At 57.8% G+C, this 25,817-nt stretch overlaps 2 protein-coding genes across 8 annotated transcripts; both read left to right on the top strand.

The window, feature by feature from the left end:
* The first annotated feature begins 224 nt into the window (after positions 1–224).
* SEMA3B (semaphorin 3B) lies at positions 225–16,987 on the top strand. Of its 7 annotated transcripts, XM_030811713.1 has the most exons (19): positions 225–491; positions 1,061–2,968; positions 6,519–9,182; positions 9,841–10,103; positions 10,257–10,319; positions 10,714–10,833; positions 10,914–11,007; positions 11,192–11,311; positions 13,115–13,260; positions 13,350–13,461; positions 13,574–13,643; positions 13,731–13,872; positions 14,178–14,397; positions 14,658–14,749; positions 14,826–14,867; positions 15,116–15,273; positions 15,377–15,432; positions 15,522–15,661; positions 16,117–16,987. In XM_030811713.1, exons 3-19 carry the CDS (start codon positions 9,074–9,076, stop codon positions 16,519–16,521), a joined length of 2,352 nt encoding a protein of 783 aa, XP_030667573.1. In that variant the 5' UTR covers positions 225–491; positions 1,061–2,968; positions 6,519–9,073; the 3' UTR covers positions 16,522–16,987. The 7 variants fall into 7 exon arrangements, with proteins under 7 accessions (XP_030667573.1, XP_030667576.1, XP_030667574.1 ...); XM_030811716.1 differs by lacking the exons at positions 225–491; positions 1,061–2,968 and having other exon boundaries at positions 7,406–7,617; positions 8,994–9,182; positions 9,946–10,103; XM_030811714.1 differs by lacking the exons at positions 225–491; positions 1,061–2,968 and having other exon boundaries at positions 7,406–7,617; positions 8,994–9,182; positions 9,946–10,103; positions 13,728–13,872.
* A 1,884-nt stretch (positions 16,988–18,871) lies between these two features.
* Positions 18,872–25,696, top strand: LSMEM2 (leucine rich single-pass membrane protein 2). The gene is made up of 4 exons (XM_030811734.1): positions 18,872–18,984; positions 24,867–24,980; positions 25,070–25,258; positions 25,465–25,696. The coding sequence occupies exons 1-4, from the start codon at positions 18,927–18,929 to the stop codon at positions 25,596–25,598; spliced, it is 495 nt and encodes a 164-aa protein (XP_030667594.1). The 5' UTR covers positions 18,872–18,926; the 3' UTR covers positions 25,599–25,696.
* The last annotated feature ends 121 nt before the right edge of the window (positions 25,697–25,817 follow it).

The following is a 25,817-nucleotide window of genomic DNA, read 5'->3' as shown; positions in this document are numbered from 1 at the left end:
GGCCTGAACGTGTGGGGGCGGGCTCGCGGAAAGGCCGGCCTCGACTGGGTGGGGCTCCGGGGTTGGCGCCTCCGCCTCCGGCCGCCAGGGGGCGCAGCCGCCCGTGCTCTGCCCTGCTTGGCTGGTCACAGAGACTGACGTCAGCGGGTCCCGCGGAGGCCGCTGGACACAAAGGCAGCTTTGTGAGGCGGCGACGGCTCCGCGGCCGCCCCAGGACAGAGCGGCCTGGACAGAGGGCGGGCCAGGGTCGGCGCCGCGGAGGCGGGGAGGGAGGGTTGAGCCAGAGACCCGGGACCCCGCCCCCGCACACCTGCCAGTGCCCCGTAGCTTCGGCCGCCGGCACTGGCAGGAGATGAGAGGCTGCTGCCGCCCGGTCGGAAGGACATCGGCGCCCCCCAGGCCCGGTCCCCGCCCCAGTTCCTCGGGCTTTCCTGCTGCCCCTGCCTGAGAGGTCCGACGACACGGAGAACAGGATCCTGCGCCCAACCCAGGTCCCCGCCTTCTTTCAGAGGCCCAGGCCTGGACCCCGCTGAGCCGCAGATGTGCGAGCAGGAGCGCCAGAGCCCCGATGCCCGCCCAGCAGGAAGCGGGCGGGAGATGGTTCCTTCCTTCTGTCCTGAGGGGGAATCCTGCACAGAGGGACCATTGAGGGGCTGGCATTGTCTGCCTAACTCACCCAGTGCCTCCCTCCCTGGATGGGCTATGCGGGGCCCTGACAGGATTGCCCTGGTGCTGTCTTGGCAGTGAGTCTGGGTGGGATCCTGGGGGCAGGGCTTCCCTGAGTGCAGACAGCTAGGCCTCCACCTGCCCCGGCCTCCCACCCAGGCTCAGATTTCCAGGGCATAAGGCTCCATTGTCCCAGCACTGGTGGAGGCGGCCTGTCAATTCAGCCTTGTGTTTGGTGGTTGGGAAATTCCTAGCCATGGGGGGCTGCAGGCAGGAAGGGGATGCCCAGGTGTCCTGCACCCCAACTGAAGGGACTCCATGAGGTTGGCTCCTGGGCATCCCCTGCTGCCTGGAGCTGTCCCAGGCTGGGCCTCAACCATTCATCAACCCTCAGGAGCAGTTGGGTTTGGAGCACCAGAAATTGAATGCTCCCTGGCGCTGCATCCCGAGAGCCCTCCCAGCCTAAGAAGCCCCATCTTTCTGTCTCCACCCATGGGGAGCTGCAGCTGTGAGGCCCAGGACCCTTAGCAGGACATGCAGAGCTGGGCAGGGACCCAGGCTCAAGGGTTGTCTCCAGCCTGTGGAGACCGCCATGAAGCTGATCTGCCTCCCAGAGGGCCTGGCCCACTTGAAATAATTGCTCCGGCTACTGATGTGGTGGGAACTTTGGTATTTTTAACCCATTTGGGGGGTGGGGGAGCAGCTGGCAAGAGGGAGGCAAGCTTTCAGAGTCAGAGAGGCCTGAGAGAGGAGAGTAGAGGGAAACTCAGTGAGGAGGAGCCAGGCAGGCTGCCTCGGTAGTTCCCCAGGCCTAGACACCCCCCCTGTACCACCCCCTGTCCCAGCAGGTAGGTGCAGACCTAGATGCCAGGTGCAGAAGGGGGAATGGGCCCTCTCCAGGGTTACAGCATGGATCACCGAGGCTGCAGGGGCTGTCAAGGCGTGGAAGAAGTCCCATGTCCCGGGGAGCCCCATGGCTTCTGATGTCAGGAAAACTTAGTCCTCTCAGTTCCCCAGAATCATTTCACCCCACCCCACCCAAACTGAGTGCCAAACCAGTTGGGTGGAGAATACAAGCCCTGACTCCAGCTGCCTGGTCAGTGGCATGGCCAGCCAAGTCCTAGCGACCCTGGGAGTCAGGGAGGAGGCAAGGACAAGACTACAGCATTGTTTGGCTGAGTTCTGGGTCTGGCCCCACTCCCCAAAACTGACCCCAATCTCTGTGTCTGCTGCCCTAAAAAGAGACCCTGGGGCTGGGTGTGGTGGCTCACGCCTGTAATCCTAGCACTTTGGGAGGCCAAGGCGGGAGGATCACCTGAGGTCAGGAGTTCAAGACCAGCCTGGCCAACATGATGAAACCCTGTCTCTACTAAAATACAAAAATTAGCTGGGCATGATGATGGGTGCCTGTAATCCCAACTACTCAGGAGGCTGAGACCGGAGAATCGCTTGAACCCAGGAGATGGTAGTTGCAGTGAGCCAAGATTGTGCCGCTGCACTCCAGCCTGGGCGGCTGAGCGAGACTCCGTCTCAAAAAAATAAATAAAAGGAGACCCTGGCTGGATGTAGTGGCTCATGCCTATAATCCCAGCACTTTGGGAGGCCAAGGCAGGAGGATCACTTGAGGCCAAAAGTTTGAGACCAGCCTGGGCAACATAGCAAGACCGCGTCTCTTAAAAACAAAAGATCCTAGCGGTCCTCATCTCTACCATGGACTACCAGAGGGAAGGCAGCACCTCTCATCACCCAGGGGGATGGCCTCCAGTCAGCTGGGGTATGTATGCAGCTGTGTGGCAGCAAATGTGTCCATGCCTGCAAGCCACTCAGCCCTCAGTCACACGGTGATGGGCACTAATATCCAAGAGGAGCAGAAGTCAAGGCCATGGGTCCTTTTCTCCCATTGCCAGAGATGCAGCCCCACAGCCCCTGGTGATCTTGGCTGGGAGAAAAATCAGAGTTTGACATCTCATCCCATTGCCTTCTGCTTTCTGACCTTACTGAGGTCAGGTTCTTCAAGGCCTGGGGGACTGGGACAGGGTTAAGGGGTGTCCTTTCTCCATCCGTCCTCCAACTCCATGGAGACTCAGCATGCCTAGGAAGGTGGAAGGGCTTCCTGCGGGCACACCATCTCCTGCCTCCCTATGCCTGTCCTCTGCTGGGTCCTGGGGTCTCCAGTGATTATAGCCCTTGCTGCTTCCCCCACAGTGGGGAACGCAGAGCCCTGCCCAGAGGCTTGAACCTGGCACCACAGGGGTCTGGAATTACACAGACGACGGGTGACAGCCAAAGTGGATCATGAACGGTGAGGAGAAGTCCAGCAGGTGACAAGGGGAAGGGTCTAAAGATTGGAGGGCACAGCGCAAGCAAAGTCTTGGCAACAAAAGAACTAATGCATCCCAGAAACGGGGCAGGTGGAGCACTGGAAGCTACACCAAGCTTCAGAGTAGTCCTGTGGCCTCGGTGTGGTAGCTCAGGCCTATAATTCCAACACTTTGGGGGGCTGAGGCAGGAGGATAACTTGAACCCAGGAGTTCAAGATCAGCCTGGGCAACATAGTGAGACCTCCATTTTTACAAAATATACAAAAATTAACTGTGTGTTGTGGTGTGTGCCTGGAGTCCCAGCTCCTCGGGAGGCTGAGGTGGGAGGATCACTTGAGTTCTGGAGGTCAAGGCTGCTGTGGGCCACGATCTTGCCACTGCACTCCAGCCTGGGTGACAAAGCAAGATCCTGTCTCAAAAAAAAAAAAAAAGAAAGAAAAAGAAAAAGAGAGTGGCCCTGTGAATGCCAAGCTAAAAGCCTGCAATCCCACCAAACTTCAGCAAGCTCTCCAAGTCAGGGGTCAGGGACAGGGTCCTGCAGAGGGGAGGCATGGGAAGAGAAGTGAGAGAATGACCCCAGGGATACAGCCTGGGGGAGGGTAAAGTGGTCAGTGCTTGTCCTAAGTAAGATAAAAGGTAGGGGCTCTCAGGAGGGCAGGCTTGGCAGTGCCAGGGGTGGGCTGGGGACTTGGGAAGTGAGAAGACTGAGGAGTCCCCACCCAGGGGAGGGAGGGAGGTTTGAGTAGAACTCTGGGCACAGGGGTCAGAGGATTGAGGAAGTAATTGTACTGAGGTGGCCGGGAGCGGTGACTTATGCCTCTAATCCCAGCAGTTTGGGAGGCCAAGACAGGAGAATTGCTTGAGCCCAGGAGTTCAAGACCAGCCTGGGCAACATGACAAAACCTCATCTCTACCAAAAAAAAAAAAATACAAAAAATTTAGCTAGGCATAGTGGCGCATGCCTGTAGTCCTAGCTACTCAGGAGGTTGAGCTGGGAGGATCACTTGAGCTCAGGACGTTGAGGCTGCCGTGAGCCATGATCCCACCACTGCACGCCACCCTGGGTGACAAAGCAAGATCCTGTCTCAAAAAAAAGAAAAAAAAAAAGTACTGGGGTGAGGGGCACAACAAAAGGGGACAAGAGAGGAGCTGAGCCCGAGAAGGGGCCTTGTTCAGCTGGGATGGAAGAGGCAGCAGTGGAGGGTTTCTCTGAGGCCCTCATAGGCCTGGGTGCCCAAGATGCCCAGAGCTAAGGTGGCAGCAAGAGTGCATACCTGTGGTACCGCCACTGTGTGCCAGACCTGCCTGGCCACTATCTGCAGCTGTAGGGAAAATGAGAGGTGCAGACTCCAGCTAGGGCCATGGGGTAGGCTGAGCAGCAGGGTTGGGATTCAACCCCACCTCCTGCTGGACTAACAAGGGGGTTGATCCCTGGGGCTGGCTCCAGATTCCCCAGCCCTCCCCAGAGCATTCAGAGCCCCATACCCAGCACTCCTGGGAGGCTCTCCCCTTGCCATTAGGAGAATGTAGTATTTATGTGAATGTCTGTTCATGAGTGCAGTGTGCCCTCAGAGTCCACTTTCCAGCATTCCTGGCATAGCCCCCTCCACCCTGCTGGGCTCCGGAGGAGGGAGGGAGAGGGAGGCCCCGCCCCCAGCCCCCTCTCCTCCCACCCCTCCCTGCTGGGCAATGAGGAAAACAGGAGTGAGGGAAGAGCTGTGATGTGGCTGGTCGGGCGGGGGGGCGCTCCCACATCCCAGAGGGGCTGACCTCAGCCTGGGAGGAATGTGCAGGAGGGGAGGGCAGGGGTGGGACGGGCGGGGGTAGGGCCACAGCCAAAGGCCCAGGGTTCTTGGTAGCCCCTCCCTCAGCACCTCCATCTCAGTTCTGACAAGGCTCTCAGAAGGGAAGGGGAACAGGCAAGGAGGGGAGGAGCTAATCTTTCAAAAAAGGTGGGCCAGGGTCCCCTGGGAATGTGGAGACCAGGCTGGGGTGAGGACATGCCTGCAGACGCTTCCCCAGGAGATGCCCCTGGGGCGGGGCCTTAAAGTGTCTGGGAAGTTAGGCCTCACGTGATGATCCTATGGCCGCCCACGCCTGCCCCCACCATGCCTAAGTCCTCTGGGCAGCATGACCTGGTACCTACGTGGAACAAGGAAGAGTTGTGACGTTGGAGCCACAAGCCCTGATGACTAAAGCAGGTGTGAGTGGGGCGCCCAAGATCCCATCCAGCCCAGGCTGCACTGGGAGGGTTGCCACAACCTTCCTCAGATGGGTGTCCTACCCCAACCACACCACCCGGAGTCCAGGCAGGGGCAAAGGGGCAGGCCCAGCTGGTGGCCAGGGGTGGGGAGGCAGGTGCTGAGATTTGGCACAACAATCCAGGTTTTTCCAGAAGGAAAAGCCAAGGCCATGGTAGGCCATGCCACTGACAGGCAGCCCCAGAGCAAGGACCCAGGCAGGCCTCTGCCCATGGAAGCTCCCTCAAAAGAGAGAGGTCCAGGGCAGGAGTGCAGGCAGGAAAAGGGACCCCAGCTTGCCTTGCCTGGTTTGCCCCATTCTGTTGAGACTCAGGCTCAGGCTGCCTGATTCCAGAATCCTCGAGGAGTTCCAGCCCCGACTGTGACCCACAGGCAGTGACCCTGCTCCTGGAGTGCTGACCTCCATGGGGGCCCCTACCATGGCCTGGCACACTGGACCTGGGGCTGAGGAACAGAAAGGGGACCATGTGGAATCAGGGACAACTTGACCTCCCATCCATGGGGACCTCCATTCCGACTCAAGGGAGGGTACACATCTAGAGGGCAGAGGACAGGGCACAGCACTCTATGGGGACAGAGACAGCCCAGTCCTTTTGGCTGGGGGTTGAATCCCAGGCTATTGGAAAGATAATGAGGGGGGGTTCTGATCCCATGTTCCAGAGTGAACGCAGGTGGAGGAAGGTGCGGGGTGATGAAACAGAGACCGGGCCCTTGGGTCTGGAAAACATAAGGCAGTGAGGGCCTATGGGGGCACAGTGGGAGTAGATGGGAGCCTCTGAGGCACTTGCTGATCCTGGCTGCTTGGGTGGAAAGCTGTAAACAGCCAAAGAATGTTGTTTGCTTGCATGGAGCCAGAAGAGCCTGCCCAGGTCCAAGGCTAGAGGCAGCTACTCCTGGAGTAGGAAAAGGCCGCATCCAGGAAGCCCACGAGCCCAGGCAGGGATCTGTCCTTCCACTTGCCCTCCTGAAGGGCCCTGCGGCTCCCGCTGGCCCCTGTTATTCACCTGCCAGCTGGCGAGGCCAGGCCAGGTACACCGGGTCCTCAGGCTCAGGAAGGAGGGGCATAGCCCTACTTCCACTTCCAGGGGACTTGGAGATGTGCCCCCCACCTCTGTCCTTGCTTGGCTGGAGGCATCCAGGGCTGGGCAACAGAACTGCAACACTTGGAATGCCCACACTGCCCCATCAACCTTGAGAGGTGGTAGAAAAATGCCTTTTGTGGGGATGGAAGGCTCAAAGCCCATTCTCAAGCCCTGGTATATTCACTCAGGTGGACCTGAGGGCTCCACTCTGCCACTGTCAACATACAGTCCCTCCAGAGAAGTACCTCTCATGCTACAAATGGGGCATGTTCACCAGACTCAGCTTCGGGACAAGACCCCAGGTCATTCCCAACTGAGGCTCTGAGGTGCAGGAGCTCCGTCCTGTCTGTAAAACTCCCTCAGTTTTCGGCTCTGGATTTGGTGGGGCTTGTTCCTCCCACTTCCAACCTAGAAAGAGAAGCCAGAGGAAGGGAGGTCACGTGGTCTGCCCCCCAGCCTCTCAGCAGAGATGCAAAGCCACCTGTCCAGGATGGGAGACTCCAGATGGGCCCTACCCTGTGGTGCAGAAGTGAGATTTGCTGCTCCTCCTGCGTCTGCCCCTCTCCTGCCCTCCTCTCCCTCCCCGATCTGGCTGTCATGGAAGAAGCCACTATTGGCCAGGCCACTGAAGTACTAAGTGGCCCAAGTGGTGAGGAAGGACAGGGGCTGGGTCCTGAGGGCCCATCCGACCTCCAGTTGAGAGCCCCTCCCCTGACCTCCGGCTGCCCGCCCACCCCAGCTGGTCCCTGGGAACAGGCGGCAGCTGAGCTCCCCATTATCTCTCCCCACAGCTCCCCACCTGTGGAGGGACAGGTGAGATATCGGAGTCCCTGGGTTGTGCCCCCACCCAGTGATTCCCTTTGCCTGCTGAGCCCCTGGAGCTGGGGTTTCTTCCTCCCTTGCCTTGGCTGGCCACCTGGCTTCTGGGACCGCCACCTGGGGCACACTTCTGCCTTAAGGCCCAATAGGGGAGGGGTCATCCCTACCAGCCCCTCCCTTGTGCCCATTCCACTGCTGCCTGGCCGCCGTCTCCAGCCGGTCCAGGCTGCCTGCCCGGTCACCCGATCCGCCCTCTAAACTTTACGGCGCAGCGCACTGCGCGTGGGGCGGTGGCTGGTCTGGTGGGGGCGGGGGCTGCTCCTTAAAGGAGCCGTCAGAGGGTCCCCAGCGGCCCCAGGGTGGGAAGGGGCCAGAGTGGAGAGGTGCTGCTGCGGGAGTCCTCGGTGGAGTGTTAGAAGGCAGCCAGTGTTTGCCTGGAAGACCTCTAGAACCTGAGAAGAGGCAGCGGCAAGTGTCAGCGGAGGGAAGGAGGGAGGTGGGGTCCTGGCCTGGGATGGGGCCAGGAGCTGGGCAGGAGTGTGGGTGGAGGGGCCTGGAACCTGCCCCAGCAGCCGCTCCACTTGCTTAATCCCACCTGGAACCTTGCCCCACTCTCTGGGCTCCTGTGTCCAGCACCTGCCCAGCTGACCCCTGGGAAGGAGGGTGGGCATAGCAGCCAGGTCTTTGCCCCAGCTGAGGGCCAAGGGGAGGTGTCTGGCTTCTAGAGTGAAGGGGTTCAAAGATGGGGAGACCTCAAGGGGTGAGAGAAGTGAAGGGAGAGGCTCAGAAAGGCTGTGGAGGCGTTGAGAGGGAAGGCCAGCTCAGCGAGGCCAGGAGGCTGGGGTGCGAGTGAAGGGCTGCCTCACCTTGCCCCTCTTTGATTCCTCAGGGGTGTGGAGAGAGGGCCCTCAAGCTCAAATGCAGAGGCTGCTTCAGCTGGGTTGGGAGCAGTCCCCAAGTCAGAGGCTGAGGCTTCTGCCCAGGTCTTGGCTCTCCTGGGTAGCACTTCTCCCTCTGAGGAATGGAGCGATTGATGCTGCAGTTGGATTTGCTCACGTACATGCCCAGAGACAAGTCCACTCTTATGGGTGCACACGTTTGCACATGCACAAATGTGCAACACATCTGTGTGCAAAATATGCACATATCACACATATACACTGCGTAGATTGCACAGTGCCACATGTGTGCACGCCAACCCATATCCACACATGTGCAATGACACTATATTTGCACAGACGTGCACACACATGCACATACACACTAGACACATGCGCACATCACAAGGGGACACTCGGAAACACATTCACAGGCACCCACACCCTTGGCTCCAGCCTCAAAAGTGTCTCTGTGTTTTTCTGCGGGACTGTGGGGACACTGCCACCTCCAGAGGCCTGACCCCCTCCTGTCACTCTCACTCTTGACTGGCTTGTTTTGCTCATTGCACTTGGCACCCTCTGCATCCATCTGATTCCTTGTTGGCGCTCTGTCCCCTCTCACATGGGATCTTGTCTGTGTCTCCCAGTATCCCTCCTCCCGGGTCTAGGCTGGCATGAAGTGGGTGCACATTGTGAATTAATATCTGTGAGTGTGTATACAAGAGAGGAGGTTACTGGGAAGGGTGACGTGGTGAAGGCAGGCCTGCCAATGCAGGGTGACCCTGAGGGTGTGCCCAGTGGCGTGGGTGTGTCTGTGATTGTGGCCAGGCGGGGCATCCTCGGAGGGGAGGCTTCGGAAGTGGAATGCGACCCCCCAGCCTCTTTCCCCTAGGGGCTGTAATCTGATCCCTGGGGACTCCCCCCCTAGCCTCCCGCCCTCGCCCTCGCTGCCGACTCCTCTTCCAGATCCTGGGGCAGAGTCCAGGGCAGCTCAAGACTCCTCCACACTCACACCCGCTGAACCCTGAGCGCCCTGAGCTGCTGAGATGGGGCGGGCCGGGGCCGCCGCCGTGATCCCAGGCCTGGCCCTGCTCTGGGCAGTGGGGCTGGGGGGTGCCGCCCCCAGCCCCCCACGCCTTCGGCTCTCCTTCCAAGGTAGGTGCACCTGGCAGGCGGGAGGGCCCAGCTTGAGGTGGGCAGGAAAGGGTCCTGGCATGGCCAGGGGGCTCTGTGTTGGCTGTTGCCCCATGTGCGTGCCTGTCACCAGACTCTGGTGGGATTAGTGGGCACTCTCAGGCCACCTCCAGTTAACCCTATCCGGGCCTCAGCCCCCAGCCTCTGCCCACATTCTCTTCGTGCTTTCTCAGGAAGACCCCTCCTGTCCCCATAGCAACAGACCTTGTCTCTGTTCCGTTCAGTACCCCCCACAAGGCAATACTCCTTCAGCAGAGCAACAGGGAAGTCAGAGCCCCCTTCTCATGCCTCCTGTATAGGAGGGTGGCCCCTGGGCAGTGGCAGTGAATAGGCAGTTCTGCTGAGCTCAGGCTGGTGGTGGAGTGGCAGGAAAGGAACTCTCAGCCTGACTTTTGGGAGTTGGGGTTCTGGCCATCCCTGCATGCCGATCTCCCCCAGGACTCTGGTGTCCATAAGCCTGGCCTCCCAGTGCACCCGCCTGGAGACACCACCTGTCTGAGCATGCCCAAGTTTAACCTGGGGGGATGTACCACCTACCCTGGCAGCTCCACACGTGCACCTGGGTGGGCTTGGGTTTGTGTGTGTAAACTCACACACACATAAACTCACATGTGTACAGGCCAGGTCCTAATGGCAACCTTGGCCCATAGAGTCACCACCAGGCAGGACCTGGGGGAGGCTTCCAGCATGGCTGGCGAGTCCTCAGCAGTGTCCTGCCCTGCAGAGCTCCAGGCCTGGCATGGTCTCCAGACTTTCAGCCTGGAGCGAACCTGCTGCTACGAGGCCTTGCTGGTGGATGAGGAGCGTGGACGCCTGTTTGTGGGCGCCGAGAACCATGTGGCCTCCCTCAACCTGGACAACATCAGCAAGCGGGCCAAGAAGGTGCCAGGGACTCCCAACCCCAGCACTCCCCAGGGAAGGAGCCCTGGGACCCCACTCCAGCCTGCCTGGAGAGACCCAGAGGAAGGGGCTCCCTGAGGTAGAGAATATCCCAAGTTCCTGACCTGTGTCCCCTCTCCCCCAACCTCCCCATAGCTGGCCTGGCCGGCCCCTGTGGAATGGCGAGAGGAGTGCAACTGGGCAGGGAAGGACATTGGTGTGAGTGCCGGCTGCCCGGGCCGGGAGTGGGGAGGGTCAGCCCCTCACCCCAGAGACAGGGCAGGGCTAAAACAGAGGCCTGCCTGTTCTGGCTGGGATGAGGGCAGGGAGGTCGCGGTGGCTGAGGTCTGGGGGTGGTGAGTCAGGGTGGGGGCTCGTGTAATTCTTCTGGGGGGCCTCTGAGTCATGAGAGGCTTTGCAGGCCTGTGCTTCCCCAGACGCCCACCCTCGTGAGGCCTGGGTTGGTCAGCAAGGGCCCCCAGGTCCCTGTAGCCCATGTTAGTACTTGCCTGGGCCGATGCTGAAGAGAGAGAGGGGTGAGGATGCCACTGGTGAGCTGGGACCTCTTAAGGCTACGTCCCTGGGGGAAGCCTCACACCTCCAACCCTACTAGACTGAGTGCATGAACTTCGTGAAGTTGCTGCATGCCTACAACCACACCCATTTGCTGGCCTGTGGCACAGGAGCCTTCCACCCAACCTGTGCCTTTGTGGAAGTGGGCCACCGGGCAGAGGTAAGGCCGGATCTAGGCAGGGAGGGGGTGGTCAGGAGGGTAAGAAGGGCCTGGTAGTCACAACTTGCCACACCTCCCAGGAGCCCGTCCTCCGGCTGGACCCAGGAAGGATAGAGGACGGCAAGGGGAAGAGTCCTTATGATCCCAGGCATCGGGCTGCCTCCGTGCTGGTGGGTGAGTCCAAGGGCTAAGGCCCCAAGAGAACCCCTTAGAAACTCCAGAACCTCACAAAGTCCCAAGACCCCCAAGAGCTCCAGGGATTCCCCCTCACTGACTCCCTGAGAGCTCCCAGAGCTCCCCAGGCCTTCCTGCCCCAAGAGCCCTCCGTTTGGCTGAGTGGCCCTTGCTCTGTCTGCAGGGGAGGAGCTATATTCAGGGGTGGCAGCAGACCTCATGGGACGAGACTTTACCATCTTTCGCAGCCTAGGGCAACGTCCGAGTCTCCGAACAGAGCCACACGACTCCCGCTGGCTCAATGGTGAGAGGCTGGTGGGGTTGGTGGGAGGAGTCCGTCACCCTCCCACAGGGCAGGTGCCAAGCAAGGCCCATAAAGTAAGTGAGCAGTGGTTGTGGCCAGGTCTTACCAAATACCCTCCTTAATCAGGCACTGGCGTCACAGAGACAGACAAGACAGGTATGACCGTGACCTCTTTGCGTTCACAGATCACATACATGATAAGATCAAGTCCAATGGCCATGAGGCCAGAGAGAGACAAGGGAGGAAGGGAAAAGGAGACTGGGTGGCTGGAGGGGGTTGGGTAAGGGAAGCCGCTGTGCTGAGGGGAGTATGAGCTAATTCCCAAGCACAAGAGAGCCAGCCAGCAAAATTTAGGGATGAGCATTCCAGGCAGAGGGAGCAACTAGTGCAAAGGCCTGGATGCAGGAACAAGCAAAGGAATAGACTTGCAGAGCTAGCAATGAAAAGGGGGCCTGGACTGTCAGGGACCAGAGTCACTTATTCTAAGAGCCATGGGGGCTGGGCACAATGGCTTGCGCCTGTAATTCCAGCACTTTGGGAGGCTGAGGCAGACAGATTGCTTGAAGACAGGAGTTTCATACCAGTCTGGGCTACAAAGCAAGACAAAAAATAAAATAAAATTAGCTGGGGGCCGTGGCATGCACACACCTGTAGTCTTGGCTAGTCAGGAGGCTGAGATGGAAGGATCACTTGAGTCCAGGAGTTGGAGGCTGCAGTGAGCCTTGATGCTGCCACTGCAGGACAGAGCAGACCCTGTCTCTAAATAAAATAAAAATTAAATAAGGGCTATGGGCTGGTGGGCACAGTGGCTCACACCTGTAATCCCAGCACTTTGGGAGGCTGAGGCAGGCAAATCGCTTGAGGTCAGGAGTTTGAGACTAGCCTGGCCAACATGGTGAAACCCTGTCTCTACTAAAAAATACGAAAATTGGCCGGGTGCAGTGGTGTGCACCTGTAATCCCAGCACTTTGGGAGGCTGAGGCGGGCGGATCACCTGAGATCAGGAATTTGAGACCAGCCTGGCCAACATGGTGAAACCCCGTCTCTGCTAAATATATAAAAATTAGTCGGGCATGATGGTGTGCACCTGTAATCCCAGCTACTCAGGAGGCTGAGGCAGGAGAATCGCTTGAACCCAGGAGGCGGAAGTTGCAGTGAATGGAGACTGTGCCACTGCATTCCAGCCTGGGCAATAGAGGAGATTTTGTCTCAAAAAAAAGAAAAAAAAAAAAAAAAAAGCCAGGTGTGGTGGTAGGCTCTGACTGTAATCTCAGCTACTCGGGAGGCTGAGGTTGCAGTGAGCCAAGATCGAGCACTTCAGCCTGGGCGACAGAGCGAGACTGTCTCAAAAAATAAAAATAATAATAAATAATAATAATAATAATAAAATAAAGAGCAATGGGACCCAGCAGAAGGATTTGAAGGAGTGGGGAGCATCTGGTTATGCTAGAGAGGAAGATTCATGAGTGAAGGTGAAACCAGATTACATCTCCCTCCTACCCCAGCCTAAGGTGCTGGGCGACTGTGTGGGGCGAGATCGGAGGCTAGCCGGGCTTCCCGCCTGCGCCCCCAGGTAGCCACGGTCTCTGCTGCCCCCTCGCGGCTGCTTCTTGCCTCGCAGGCCCTGAGCCTTTGGATTCGGTCCCCGCAGAGCGCCAACTGGACGTGGTCCTAGAGGTTGGGTGGTCAGACACTGTGATCCCGGGTGCTGTGCCCGCGCTACGGGAAGGGGAAGCAGCGCGTGGGTCTCGTATCAGGAGGCGAGGCCAGGACCCGCTGACCCATGCCTCCTGCCGCGGTCAGAGCCCAAGTTTGTCAAGGTATTTTGGATCCCGGAGAGCGAGAACCCAGACGACGACAAAATCTACTTCTTCTTTCGTGAGACGGCGGTAGAGGCGGCGCCGGCACTGGGACGCCTGTCTGTGTCCCGCGTTGGCCAGATCTGCCGGGTGAGGAGTCCCTGGGCCACACCCGACGACCCTGCCCCTACCTTTGCCTGCTCTGGTCTCGCCCTCATCCCCTTTGATCGTCCCGGCAGAACGACGTGGGCGGCCAGCGCAGCCTGGTCAACAAGTGGACGACGTTCCTGAAGGCGCGGCTGGTGTGCTCGGTGCCCGGCGTCGAGGGCGACACCCACTTCGATCAGCTCCGTGAGTGCGGGAGTGGGTATGGGGTTGGGGAGGGGGGCAGCGGCGCAGACTCCGGGAGCCCCCGCCACAGCGGGGCTGTGCGCCCTACCCCAGCTAGGCCCCTTCCCCGCAGAGGATGTGTTTCTGTTGTCCTCGCGGGACCACCGGACCCCGCTGCTCTATGCCGTCTTCTCCACGTCCAGGTGAGGGGCAGGAGGTAGGGAGCGCCCGGGGCGGGCCGCTGGGCTCCACCCGGCCCCTCACCCCGCCCTGGTCTTCGCCTCCAGCAGCATCTTCCAGGGCTCTGCGGTGTGCGTGTATAGCATGAACGACGTGCGCCGGGCCTTCCTGGGACCCTTTGCACACAAGGAGGGGCCCACGCACCAGTGGGTGTCATACCAGGGTCGCGTCCCCTACCCGCGGCCAGGCATGGTTCGTAGCTCAGGGACTTCTGCTACAACCCACTTCAAAGCCTCAAGGGTTTGAGAACTTGGCCTGGGGTCTTCTTGGTGAATGTGGTTTCTTCCTTTAGTTATGGGTGGGAAAACGTTTCCATCATAAGACAAGGCTTGTTTCCCGCCTCTGACTTCGTAGGGCAAGGCTGATCTCCTCTCTAATTCTCAGGGCAGGGTTCTGTCCCCATCCCCCTCCATGTTTCCAGAGGCTTGGCATGGAGGGCTGCCTATCAAGCCCCCATATCTATATCCCTGCTGTGCCTCCCTTTCCCCCACCCCCAGTGCCCCAGCAAGACCTTTGGCACCTTCAGTTCCACCAAGGACTTCCCAGACGATGTCATCCAGTTTGCGCGGAACCACCCCCTCATGTACAACTCTGTCCTGCCCATTGGGGGGCGCCCTCTTTTCCTACAAGTTGGAGCCAATTACACCTTCACTCAAATTGCCGCGGACCGGGTTGCAGCCACTGACGGACACTATGACGTCCTCTTCATTGGCACAGGTCAGGGTCCCTCCACAGCGACCCCCAGGCTCCCACCCAGGCCCTGTGGGCTGCTGGTGGAAGCTCTCCCTGTTCGGTCCCATCTCCACATCCTTTCCTGGGCTGTGTCTCCACCTTCTGGATGCTGCCCAACCCACACTCTTCCAGTCCACACTCTTCACAACCCAAATATGCTGAGGGTAGACGCCTCAAAGGCGAGGAGACACTAGCCCCAGCTGTCCGGGAGCACCAATGGTCATTACCCCTTCTCATCCCTGCAGACGCTGGCACGGTGCTGAAGGTGATCTCGGTCCCCAAGGGCAGTAGGCCCAGCGCAGAGGGGCTGCTCCTGGAGGAGTTGCACGTGTTTGAGGTGAGGCCTCGCCCCCAGTCGCCCGGGACCCCCCACCCCACTAAGCCCTGACCCCATCGCCCCTCCTCCCTCTCAGGACTCGGCCGCTGTCACCAGCATGCAAATTTCTTCCAAGAGGGTGAGTGACCAGGATGGGGGTCGGGGTGGGATGGACTGAGCTTGTGCCTGGCGCGTCCCAAGCCTCTGGCCCCTTTTGGTAGTTTGCAGTCACGGGTTTGAGTACAGGCTCTGGCTTTGCTAGACTGTGTGACCTGAGGCGTAAGACCTCAGTGTTCCCATCTGTCGAGTGGGAGAAGGGATCCCTGACCGATGGGAGGCAGGCGTGGGGTCGCCCTCGGTCAGCCCAGAGCCCCTCGTGCCCCCTAGCACCAGCTGTACGTAGCCTCGCGGAGCGCGGTGGCCCAGATCGCGTTGCACCGCTGCGCTGCCCACGGCCGCGTCTGCACCGAATGCTGTCTGGCGCGTGACCCCTACTGCGCCTGGGACGGGGTCGCGTGCACGCGCTTCCAGCCCAGTGCCAAGAGGTGGGCGGGGTCGGGGTTGGGCCGCCGGGAGGGAGGCGAAGGGTCTTTCACTGCCCGGGGCTGAAAGAAGAAGGGCTCACAGAAAAACCGATGTTCCCCACAGGCGGTTCCGGCGGCAAGACGTAAGGAATGGCGACCCCAGCACGTTGTGCTCCGGAGGTGAGTGCCCCAGCTGCCCCTACCCTCAGCCTCAGAAGACGCCCCACCTGCCCTGCCTTGCCTAAATCTGACGTTATTCTCGCCCCAAGACTCGTCTCGTCCTGCGCTGCTGGAACACAAGGTGTTCGGCGTGGAGGGCAGCAACGCCTTTCTGGAGTGTGAGCCCCGCTCGCTGCAGGCGCGCGTGGAGTGGACTTTCCAGCGCGCAGAGGTGACAGCCAGCACCCAGGTGAGCCTTACTGCGCCCTCCCCGCCAGGCTCCTGTCCCACTCCCTGCATCTAGGAGAGGCCCCGCCCTACCCAACGAAGCCCCGTCCAACCAGACCCACTCCCCGCCCCGTCCAATTTGGTCCCTCACCTGCACTCCACAAGCTGCTGAGGCCCCACTGTGTCCAACCGGGCTCCTGACCCGCCTTCCCTGAATCCAGGAGAAGACCCGCCCTCGACCCGCCCATTGAGGTCCCTGACCCACCCCCCCCACGTTCATGTAAACCCCGCCTCTTTCGGATTCTCCCTTGAAGACCACCAGCTCCCAGTCAGCCTTAAAATGTGCGCGCCCGCGGGCACCCCTTTCCCGCTCCACCTCGGCTCCCAATGACTCTTTGCTTCTTCCGTCGCGTGCTAGGGCCCAGAAGCCCTGTTCCCGGCCCGACACCCCCGCCTCACGCTGCCCGCTGCCCGCAGGTGCTGGCAGAGGAGCGCACCGAGCGCACCGCCCGGGGACTACTGCTGCGCAGGCTGCGGCGCCGGGACTCGGGCGTGTACTTGTGCGCCGCCGTCGAGCACGGCTTTACGCAACCGCTGCGTCGCCTGTCGCTGCACGTGTTGAGTGCTACGCAGGCCGAACGGCTGGCGCAGGCCGAGGAGGCTGCGCCCGCCGCGCCGCGGGGCCCCAAACTCTGGTACCGGGACTTTCTGCAGCTGGTGGAGCCGGGCGGCGGTGGCAGCGCGAACTCCCTGCGCATGTGCCGCCCGCAGCCTGCGCTGCAGTCACTGCCCCTGGAGTCGCGGAGGAAGGGCCGTAACCGGCGGACCCACGCCCCTGAGCCTCGCGCTGAGCGGGGGCCGCGCAGCGCAACGCACTGGTGACCGGACTGTCCCCACGCCGGGAACCAAGCAGGAGACGACAGGCGGGAGAGGAGCCAGACAGACCCTGAAAAGACGAACGGGTTGGGGCCGGGCACATTGGGGGTCACCGGCCGATGGAGACACCAACCGACAGGCCCTGGCTGAAGGCAGCTGCGCAGGCTTATTTATTAACAGGATAACCCTTGAATGTAGCAGCCCCGGGAAGGGCGGTACAGGTCGGGCGCAGGATTCAGTCGGGAGGGAAGGGACGGCGAAGCCGGGCTCCAGAGCAACGACCAGGGCCGAGGAGGTGCCTGGAGTGCCCACCCTGGGGGACAGACCCCACCTCCTTGGGTAGTGAGCAGTGAGCAGAAAGCTGTGAACAGGCTGGGCTGCTGGAGGTGGGGCGAGGCTGGCCGACTGTACTAAAGTAACGCAATAAACGCATTATCAGCCAAAGCTGGAATGGCCCCAGCAGACAACCCCAGTCCTCGGCCTTGCTATGTGGTCTTGGGCACCTTCCTAGCGGTGTCAGAGCCCGAGTTTCTCCTGTCCAAGGTTGCCTGGTGAGGATTAAAGGTGGTTCCGGCCAGGCGCGGTGGCTCACGCCTGTAATCCCAACACTTTGGGAGGCCCAGGCGGGCGGATCACGAGGTCAGGAGATGGAAACCATCCCGGCTAACAGGGTGAAACCCCGTCTGTACTAAAAATACAAAAAATTAGTCAGGCATGGTGGCTGGCGCCTGTAATCCTAGCTACTCAGGAGGCTGAGGCAGGAGAATCACTTGAACCTGGGAGGCTGAGGTTGCAATGAGCCTAGATCTCGCCCCTGCACTCCAGCCTGGGCGAGAGATCGAGACTCCTCAAAAAAAAAAGGTGGTTCCACGTGACTGAACAGGTTCTGTAGGGCCTTTGGGAATAGTGACACGCAGGGTACATTGTGCATAATATAACTTCAGGACTAAGTGCTATGAAGAAAATAAAACTCGGCCGGGCGAGGTGACTCACGCCTGTAATCCCAGCATTTTGGGAGGGCGAGGCAGTCGGATCATGAGGTCAGGAGTTCACGACCAGCCTGACCAACATGGTGAAACCCTGTCTCTACTAAAAATACAAAACTTAAGTGGGTGTGGTGGCGCGTGCCTTTAATCCCAGCTACTCAGGAGGCTGAGATAAGATAATTGCTTGAACCAGGGAGGCAGAGGTTGCAGTGAGCCGAGATCGCCCCACTGCACTCCAGCCTGGGCAACAGAGCGAGACTCAGTCTCAAAAAAAGAAAAGAAAACTGGGTGATGTGGAAAAGAATGTACGCAGAAGGCCTCACTGAAGGGGTGGCATTTGAGCTCGCTGACAAGAAGGGGTTGGCCACAGGGCTATCTGGGAGCAGAGCATTCTAGGAGGGAACAGCCACCGCCAAGCCCCTGAGGTGGTAACAAGCTTGTTGACTTTGAGGAACATCAGGGAGGCCAGTGTGAGACAGCGGAGTGACAGGTTTGAGGTGTGTAGGAAGTAGAGCCCCACAGTCTTGCTTTGCCCCCACTGGGAATGAAGGGCACAGGGATCCAACCACAGAGGGAAAGCTGGAAGCTGGACCACCTCCTCCCTTCAAGGTAAGCAGTGATGCGCATCCTTACACAACCTTATGGGACCTGTCTGCCCTTGTGGAGATGGGAGCAGGGGAAGACCAAAACCATGGATTGTGCTAAATGCTCCAGATGTGGTTCTCAGTGTACACTGCCAGGGAGGAGCCACTGTTATTCCGACTTTACACATGAGCAAACTGAGTTCAGAGAGGGGAGATCCTTTACCTAAGGTTGTAAGCTTAGTAACAAATGAAACAGCCTTCAACCTAGGTCCACCCACTGGCCAGCATGGGTGCTGTTGGTGTATCTGCCCACTTGTGAAGCTATCAGAGCCCTCATGGCATCGGGCTTCAGTTGTCCATCACCCTCTATAAGACACACACAACAATAGCATTTTGTGCTAGCAGGTCACGCAGTGGAGGCTGCTTTTCCTGTGTTTGCTGGGAGGAGAGATGACTGGGCTGTGGGTAGGAGTCTGCAGGGGTGGAGGGGTGGCCCAGTAGAGATGCACAGGTTTCCCTTGTTTGTCTTGGCTGCCACGTGGGGCCTTGCTGAGCCTGGAGTGGCCATTCTGGATGTATGGGGGAGGTGTGCTTCCCCTTGAAGGTCCCTGGGCACCTGGACTAGTGGAGGCAGGCTCCTGGCTGGCTCCCTCACCAGGTAGATAGTTCAGGCTGGCCCACGTGGATCACTCCGCCCCTTCCCATGGCTGAGGGCTGCCCCCTCTAAATATAGTCGAGTGGGCTGAGCTCAGGCCTATTTTAGGCCAAGGCTGGGAGGCAGCCAGGCCTTCCCGGGGCTCTCAAAGGAGCCACTGCTGCCTTTGTCCAGTCCTGCTACTGGATGCCATCATCGGCCCGCGACTGCCCACTGCTTGCCATGCCTGAGGAGACCCAAGAAGGTAGGAGAGGGTGACCATGAGGGAGGGCAAGGCCTTAGTCCTGTGACCTTGTGGACCATGGAGAGACCCACCCTCTGTCCCACTGACCTCACTGTCTTGAGTAGTTAGTTACCCATTTTCATGCTCCGGCTCCAGTAAAAGGACCTGCCCCCTGTGCAGGGAAGAAAAGCCTGCCATGCCTGGAACCCCTTGTCACCTCAGGCCCTGCTTCAGTTTCCCCTGCTGGGGACATCAAGGAGGGATGGGGGAAGCTACCCAGTTAGGAGTGGGTCAACTACAGGCTGTGCTCAGGTGGGTGTGGGCATCCGGGCAGCTGCCTGGCCGGTTCAGCTCTTAAGGGAGGAAGCTGGGATTGGGGTGGGCAGTGGTTCCAGAAAGCATTTGGGTACCTGTCCCATGGACTGAAAAGTAGTTAGGCCTTTGGCCTCCCCTGACTTGGGTCTAAATATCCCCAACTGCCTAGGGTTGGGGGTCCCTTGGCCTGGTCAGACTGAGACTCAGCTAGTTAAGAGCTTGGTGGCCACTCACCTAGCTGCACCACTGCATATAAGACGTACTGATGCTCAGGGGGGCCAGGGCAGCAGGAATCTAGGAAGCTACAGGTCCAGTACTGGCCAGGACGTAGGACTGTCTGCTCCATGGCTCCATCTTATAGCCCATGACAGAGCTTGGCCCAGCTAGCAAGCTCCTTTTATCACATTTTCAACTTTTTTTTTTTTTTTTTTTGAGATGGAGTCTTGCTCTGTCGCCCAGGCCGGAGTACAGTGGCGTGATCTCAGCTCACTGCAACCTCCGCCTCCCAGGTTCAAGCAATTCTCTGCCTCAGCCTCCCAAGTAGCTGGGATTACAGGCACCTGCCACCATGCCTAGCTAATTTTTGTATTTTTAGTAGAGATGGGGGTTCACCATCTTGGCCAGGCTGGTCTTGAATTCCTGACCTCGTAAGCCACCCACCTCAGCCTCCCAAAGTGTTGGGATTACAGGGGTGAGCCACTGCGCCCGGCCTCCACTTTTTTTTTTTGTCACCCAGGCTGGAGTGCAGTGGTGCAGTCTCTGCTCACTGCAACCTCTGCCTCCCAGATTCAAGCGATTCTCCTGTCTCAGGCTCCCTAGTAGCTGGGATTACAGGCATGTGCTACCATGCCCAGATAATTTTTGTATTTTTAGTAGAGACAAGGTTTCACCATGTTGGCCAGGCTGGTTTCAAACTCCTGACCTCAGGTGATCCACCCGCCTTGGCCTCCCAAATTGTTGGCATTACAGGCGTGAGCCACTGCCAACATTTTCAACATTGCAGGAGAGGGGCTTTGCCCCTGGTAGGGGGAAATGTTTACTTTCGTGTGTGTGTGTGTGTGTGTGTGTGTGTGTGTGTGGCGTGTGTCCGTGGTCTTGAACTCCTGGCCTCAACCAATCCAATCCTCCCACCTTGGTCTTTTTTTTTTTTTTTTGAGATGGAGTCTCGCTCTGTTGCCCAGGCTGGAGTGCAGTGGCATGATCTCAGCTCACTGCAAGCTCTGCCTCCCAGGTTCACGCCTCAGCCTCCCGAGTAGCTGGGACTACAGGAGCCCTCCACCACGCCCGGCTAATTTTTTGTATTTTTAGTAGAGATGGGGTTTCACTGTGTTAGCCGGCATGGTCTTGATCTTCTGACCTCGTGATCCACCCGCTTCGGCCTCCCAAAGTGCTGAGATTACAGGCGTGAGCCACCGCACCCGGCCAGCCACCTTGGCCTTCCAAAGTGCTGGGATTAGAGGCATAAGCCACTGTACCTGGCCTCTTTTGGGATCTTAACAATAACATTTGCTGTGTATTTTTTCTGTGATAAACAATTCACATTCAATTTAGAAAGTGTGAGAAAAGCACAACAAAGTACAAAGAGGGAATTTTTTTTTTTTGGTCTTGATCTCCTGACCTCGTGATCCGCCCTCCTTGGCCTCCCAAAGTGCTGGGAATCACGGGCGTGGGCCACCGCACCGGCCTTTTTTTTTTTTTTTTTCCCTGAGACGGAGTCTTGCTCTGTTGCCCAGGCTGGAGTACAGTGGTGTGATCTCTGCTCACTGCAACCTCTGCCTCCCGGGTTCAAGTGATTCTCCTGTCTCAGCCTCCCAAGTAGCTGGGACTACAGGTGCCTGTCACCATACCTGGCTAATTTTTTTATATTTTTGGTAGAGACGGGGTTTCACCGTGTTGGCCAGGCTGGTCTCAAACTCGACCTTGTGATCCACTTGCCTTGGCCTCCCAAAGTGCTGGGATTATAGGTATGAGCTACTGCGCCCAGCAGCAGGGAATTTTTTTTTTTTTTTTTTTTTTTTTTTTTTTTTTTTTTTGGAGACAGGGTCTCACTCGTTGGCCAGGCTGGAGTGCAGTGGCATGATCACAGCTCACTGCAGCCTTGACCTCCTGGACTCAAGCAATCCTCCCACCTCAGCCTCCTGAGAAGCTGGGAACACAGAAGCATGCCACCACACCAAACTAATCTTTAATTTTTTTTTTTTTTTTTGAGACGATGTCTAGCTCTTGTTGCCCAGGCTGGAGTGCAGTGGCTTGAGCTTGGCTCACTGCAAGCCCCGCCTCCCGGGTTCACGCCATTCTCCTGCCTCAGCCTCCTGAGTAGCTGGGATTACAGGCGCCCATCACCATGCCCGGCTAATTTTTTGTATTTTTAGTACAGACAGGGTTTCACCATGTTGACTAGGCTGATCTCAAACTCCTGACCTCGTGATCCGCCCACCTCCCACCTCAGCCTCCCAAAGTACCGGGATTACAGGCGTGAGCCACCGCGCCTGGCCCTAATCTTTAATGTTTTTGTAGAGATGGGGTCTCCCTATGTTGCCCTGGCTGGTTTCAAACTCTTAGACTCAAATGATCCTCCTGCCTTGGCCTCCCAAAGTGCTGGGATTACAGGCATGAGCCACGGTGCCCGGCCCAAAGACAGAATTTAATATGACCTTAAACCCACTGCCCAGACAGAATGACTGGCAGCACTTGCTTGTTTTTGTTATACTTGCTTTTGAGCATGTCAAGAGGCAGTTTCAAGTAAATCATGGAGGTTGAGTTACTGTCTTGAGAATGACAGTCCCAGAGTGCAAGGCCACCCTTGCTCCTATCTGGAGGTGTCCCCCCAGTGCTCTTCCCTACTGTTATCAGCTTCCAGGTGGGTATCTGGAGCTCTTGGCATCTGGACCAGGATTTTTAGAAATCAACTTAAAGAACAACCAGAAGAAAATATAATTAAATATTGGCCGGGTACGGTGGCTCATGCCTGTAAACCTGGCACTTTGGGAGGACAAGATGGGCAGATGACTTGAGGTCAGGAGTTCAAGGCCAGCGTGGCCAAAATGGTGAAACCCCAGCTGTACTAAAAATGCAAAAATTAGCTGGGCATGGTGGCACGTGCCTGTAATCCCAGCTACTGGGGAGGCCGAGGCAGGAAAATCGCTTGAACCCAGGAGGCAGAAGTTGCAGTGAGCCGAGATCATGCCACTGTACTCCAGTCTGGGCGACACAGTAAGACCCTGTCTCAAAAAAACAAACAGGCGAACAAACAAAAGGCCGGGCGTGGTGGCTCACGCCTGTAATCCCAGCACTTTGGGAGGCTGAGGTGAGCAGATCACGAGGTCAAGAGATCCAGACCATCCTGGCCAACAGGGTGAAACCTCGTCTCTACAAAAAATACAAAAATTAGCCGGGCATGGTGGCACGCGCCTGTAGTTCCAGCCACTCAGGAGGCTAAGGCAGGAGAATCGGTTGAACCCGGGAGGTAGAGGTTGCAGTGAGCCGAGATTGCACCACTGCACTCCAGCATGGCGAGAGGGCGAGAATCCATCTCAAAATAATAATCATCATTATCTTGCCAGGCACGGTGGCTCATGCCTGTAATCCCAGCACTTTGGGATTCTGAGGCAGGTGGATCACTTGAGGTCAGGAGTTTGAGACCAGCCTAGCCAGCATGGTGAAACCTGGTTTCTACTGAAAATACAAAAATTAGCAGGGCACGGTGGCGCACATCTGTAATCCCAGCTACTCGGGAGGCTGAAACAGGAGAATCACTTGAACCTAGGAGGTGGAGGTTGCAATGAGCCAAGATTGTGCCACTGCACTCCAGCCTGGGCAACAGAGCAAGACTCTGTCTCAAAAACAAAAAAATGGGCTGGGCACGGTGGCTCACGCCTGTAAATCCCAGCACTTTGGGAGGCCAAGGCGGGTAGATTACAAGGTCAGGGGTTTAAGACTAGCCTGGCCAAGATGGTGAAACCCCATCTCCACTAAAAATATAAAAAGTAGCTGGGTGTGGTGGAAGGCGCCTGTAATCCCAGCTACTCGGGAGGCTGAGGCAGAGAACTGCTTGAACCCAGGAGGCAGAAGTTGCAGTGAGCCGAGATCCTGCCACTGCACTCCAGCCTGGGCGACAGAGGAAGACTCCATCTCAAAAAAACCAAACCAAAACAAAAAACGGCCGAATGCAGTGGCTCATGCCTGTAAATGCCAGGACTTTGGAAGGCTGAGGTGGGCAGATCACTTGAGGTCAGGAGTTCGAGACCAGCCTGGCCAACATGGTGAATCCTCATCTCTACTAAAAATACAAAAATTGGCCGGGCACGGTGGCTCACGCTTGTAATCCCAGCACTTTGGGAGGCCGAGGCGGGCGGATCGCGAGGTCAGGAGATCGAGACCACGGTGAAACCCCGTCTCTACTAAAAATACAAAAAAAGTTAGCCAGGCGCGGTGGCGGGCGCCTGTAGTCCCAGCTACTCGGAAAGGCTGAGGCAGGAGAATGGCGTGAACCCGGGAGGTGGAGCTTGCAATGAGCCGAGATCGCGCCACTGCACTCCAGCCTGGGAGACAGAGCGAGACTCCGTCTCAAAAACAAACAAACAAAAAACAAAAACAAAAATTAGCTGGGCGTGGTGGCTCACGCCTGTAATCCCAGCTACTCGGGAGGCTGATGCAGGAGAATCGCTTGAACCCAGGAGGTGGAGGGTGCAAGTGAAGCGAGATCATGACATAGCACTCCAGCCTGGGCAACACAGGGAGACTGCATCTCAAAAAAAAAAAAAAAAAAATCCCTGCTGGATTTTTGGATCCAATAATTCCACTTCTGGGAACTGAAATTAATAACTATCAGGAAATTAGGAAAAAACCTTCATACTCAACGGTGGATGTCCTGGGGGTTAATTTCAAAAGGGAACTGCAGCAGTGAGCCAAGATCGCGCCATTGCGCTCCAGCCTGGGCAACAAGCGAAACTCCATCTCAAAAAATAAAGCAGGAGGGGGGAACTGCGAACAACCTAGATGCCCAGGCAGCCTCAGAGAGATGTGTGAAGGAAGAGACCTCAGAGGCATGTGCAACAGTATAACAAAGAAGGGTCTCTCCAATAGAAAATGTTGAATGAAAACAGCAGGGTTCACACAGGTACAGCAGAGTCACACTGAGTATGTTAACGAACACAGAACCAAGGCCAGGAGGGAAAGGCACCAGAGTGGCTACAATAGGGCTTTCTGACCAGAAGATGCCAGGCATTGGGTCTGCAGGGAGAACTGACAAAAGAGGCAGGACTCAATTCCATTTGCTGAGGGTTTAGCATTCAAGGCTGATAAACTGGTAGAAATGAGCAGGCAGAGGAATGCCTGAGTCCCTGGGGTGCTTGGAAGGAAACAAATCAAATGTACCTGCTGCTCCTGTATACGGAATAAGCCTGTAAGGGTCTGGGATCATCCTGGATCCAAATCAAGGGTCATTCCTGAGTCAGTTTTAGGGGATTTGGAACCAAATGTCCCACTATCCCTATCATCCGCAAGTCCCTGCTGCCTGAAGCCACCTGGTAGAAGGAAGGGGGTTGACTCACACTGACTAAATCAATCAGCCTGCATTGCCCCTGCAGACTCCGTGGAGCCAATGATGCCCAGCCAGAGGAGCAGGGGGCCATTGGCCCCCAACCATGTGCATGAGGTACGCCTGCACCGGGTGGAGTCCATCAGCGACCTACATAGTGGAGGTGAGCGGGGACAGTGGGGTGGATGATGTGCTGGGGGAGGGGATGAAAGCAGGTGCACCCACCACCCTCCCAATGTCCCATCCACCCAGCAGGCACACTGCGCCCCTATCTAACTGAAGAGGCACGGCCGTGGGATGAGCTGCTGGGCGTTTTGCCGCCGTCACTGTGTGCCCAGGCTGGCTGCAGCCCTGTGTACAGACGAGGAGGGTTCCTGCTGCTGCTCGCGCTGCTGGTGCTCACTTGCCTGGCGCTCGCACTCCTGGCTGTCTACCTGAGCGGTATGGACGCACAGGGTGCTAGTAGGAATAGAGAGCAAGGCAGTGGGGACTGGGAGGCCCTTCTGTGCAGCTGGAAGGAGCAACTGCAGATGCCGCAGCAGTGAAGGATGGGGTGGGAGGCCCGTGGCTGCCCCTGGTCCTGGGCTGGGTCTGCAGGGGTCATGGGGTGGCACATGGTCTGATGATCCCCCACTTCCCATTCACAGTGCTGCAGAGTGAATCCCTGCGCATCCTGGCACACACACTCCGCACGCAGGAGGAGACACTACTCAAACTCCGCTTGGCCAGCCTCAGCCAGCTTCGGAGGCTCAACTCCAGTGAGGCCCAAGCACCCAGCTGAGATGCTATTTGGATCTGGGGCCTGAGGGTGTGTGTGTGGGGGAGAATAAAGTGGCTATGGGCAGGTCTCTCCTTCCCTACTGCTGGCTGCCACATCTACACCATTTCCTTGGTGAGATTTTTGTACAAGAACCTGTTGTTAACTTAATAGCTGCCTGCCTCTCCTGATCTCTTCAAGCCAGGCCTAGCCAAGCCTCTGGTGCCAAAGCCTTGCTTTGGG

This window comes from Nomascus leucogenys, chromosome 4 (assembly GCF_006542625.1).
Source record: "Nomascus leucogenys isolate Asia chromosome 4, Asia_NLE_v1, whole genome shotgun sequence".
Lineage (NCBI taxonomy): Eukaryota > Metazoa > Chordata > Mammalia > Primates > Hylobatidae > Nomascus > Nomascus leucogenys.
Note: the sequence above shows the minus strand (reverse complement) of the source record. Positions and strands in the feature narration are given on the sequence as shown.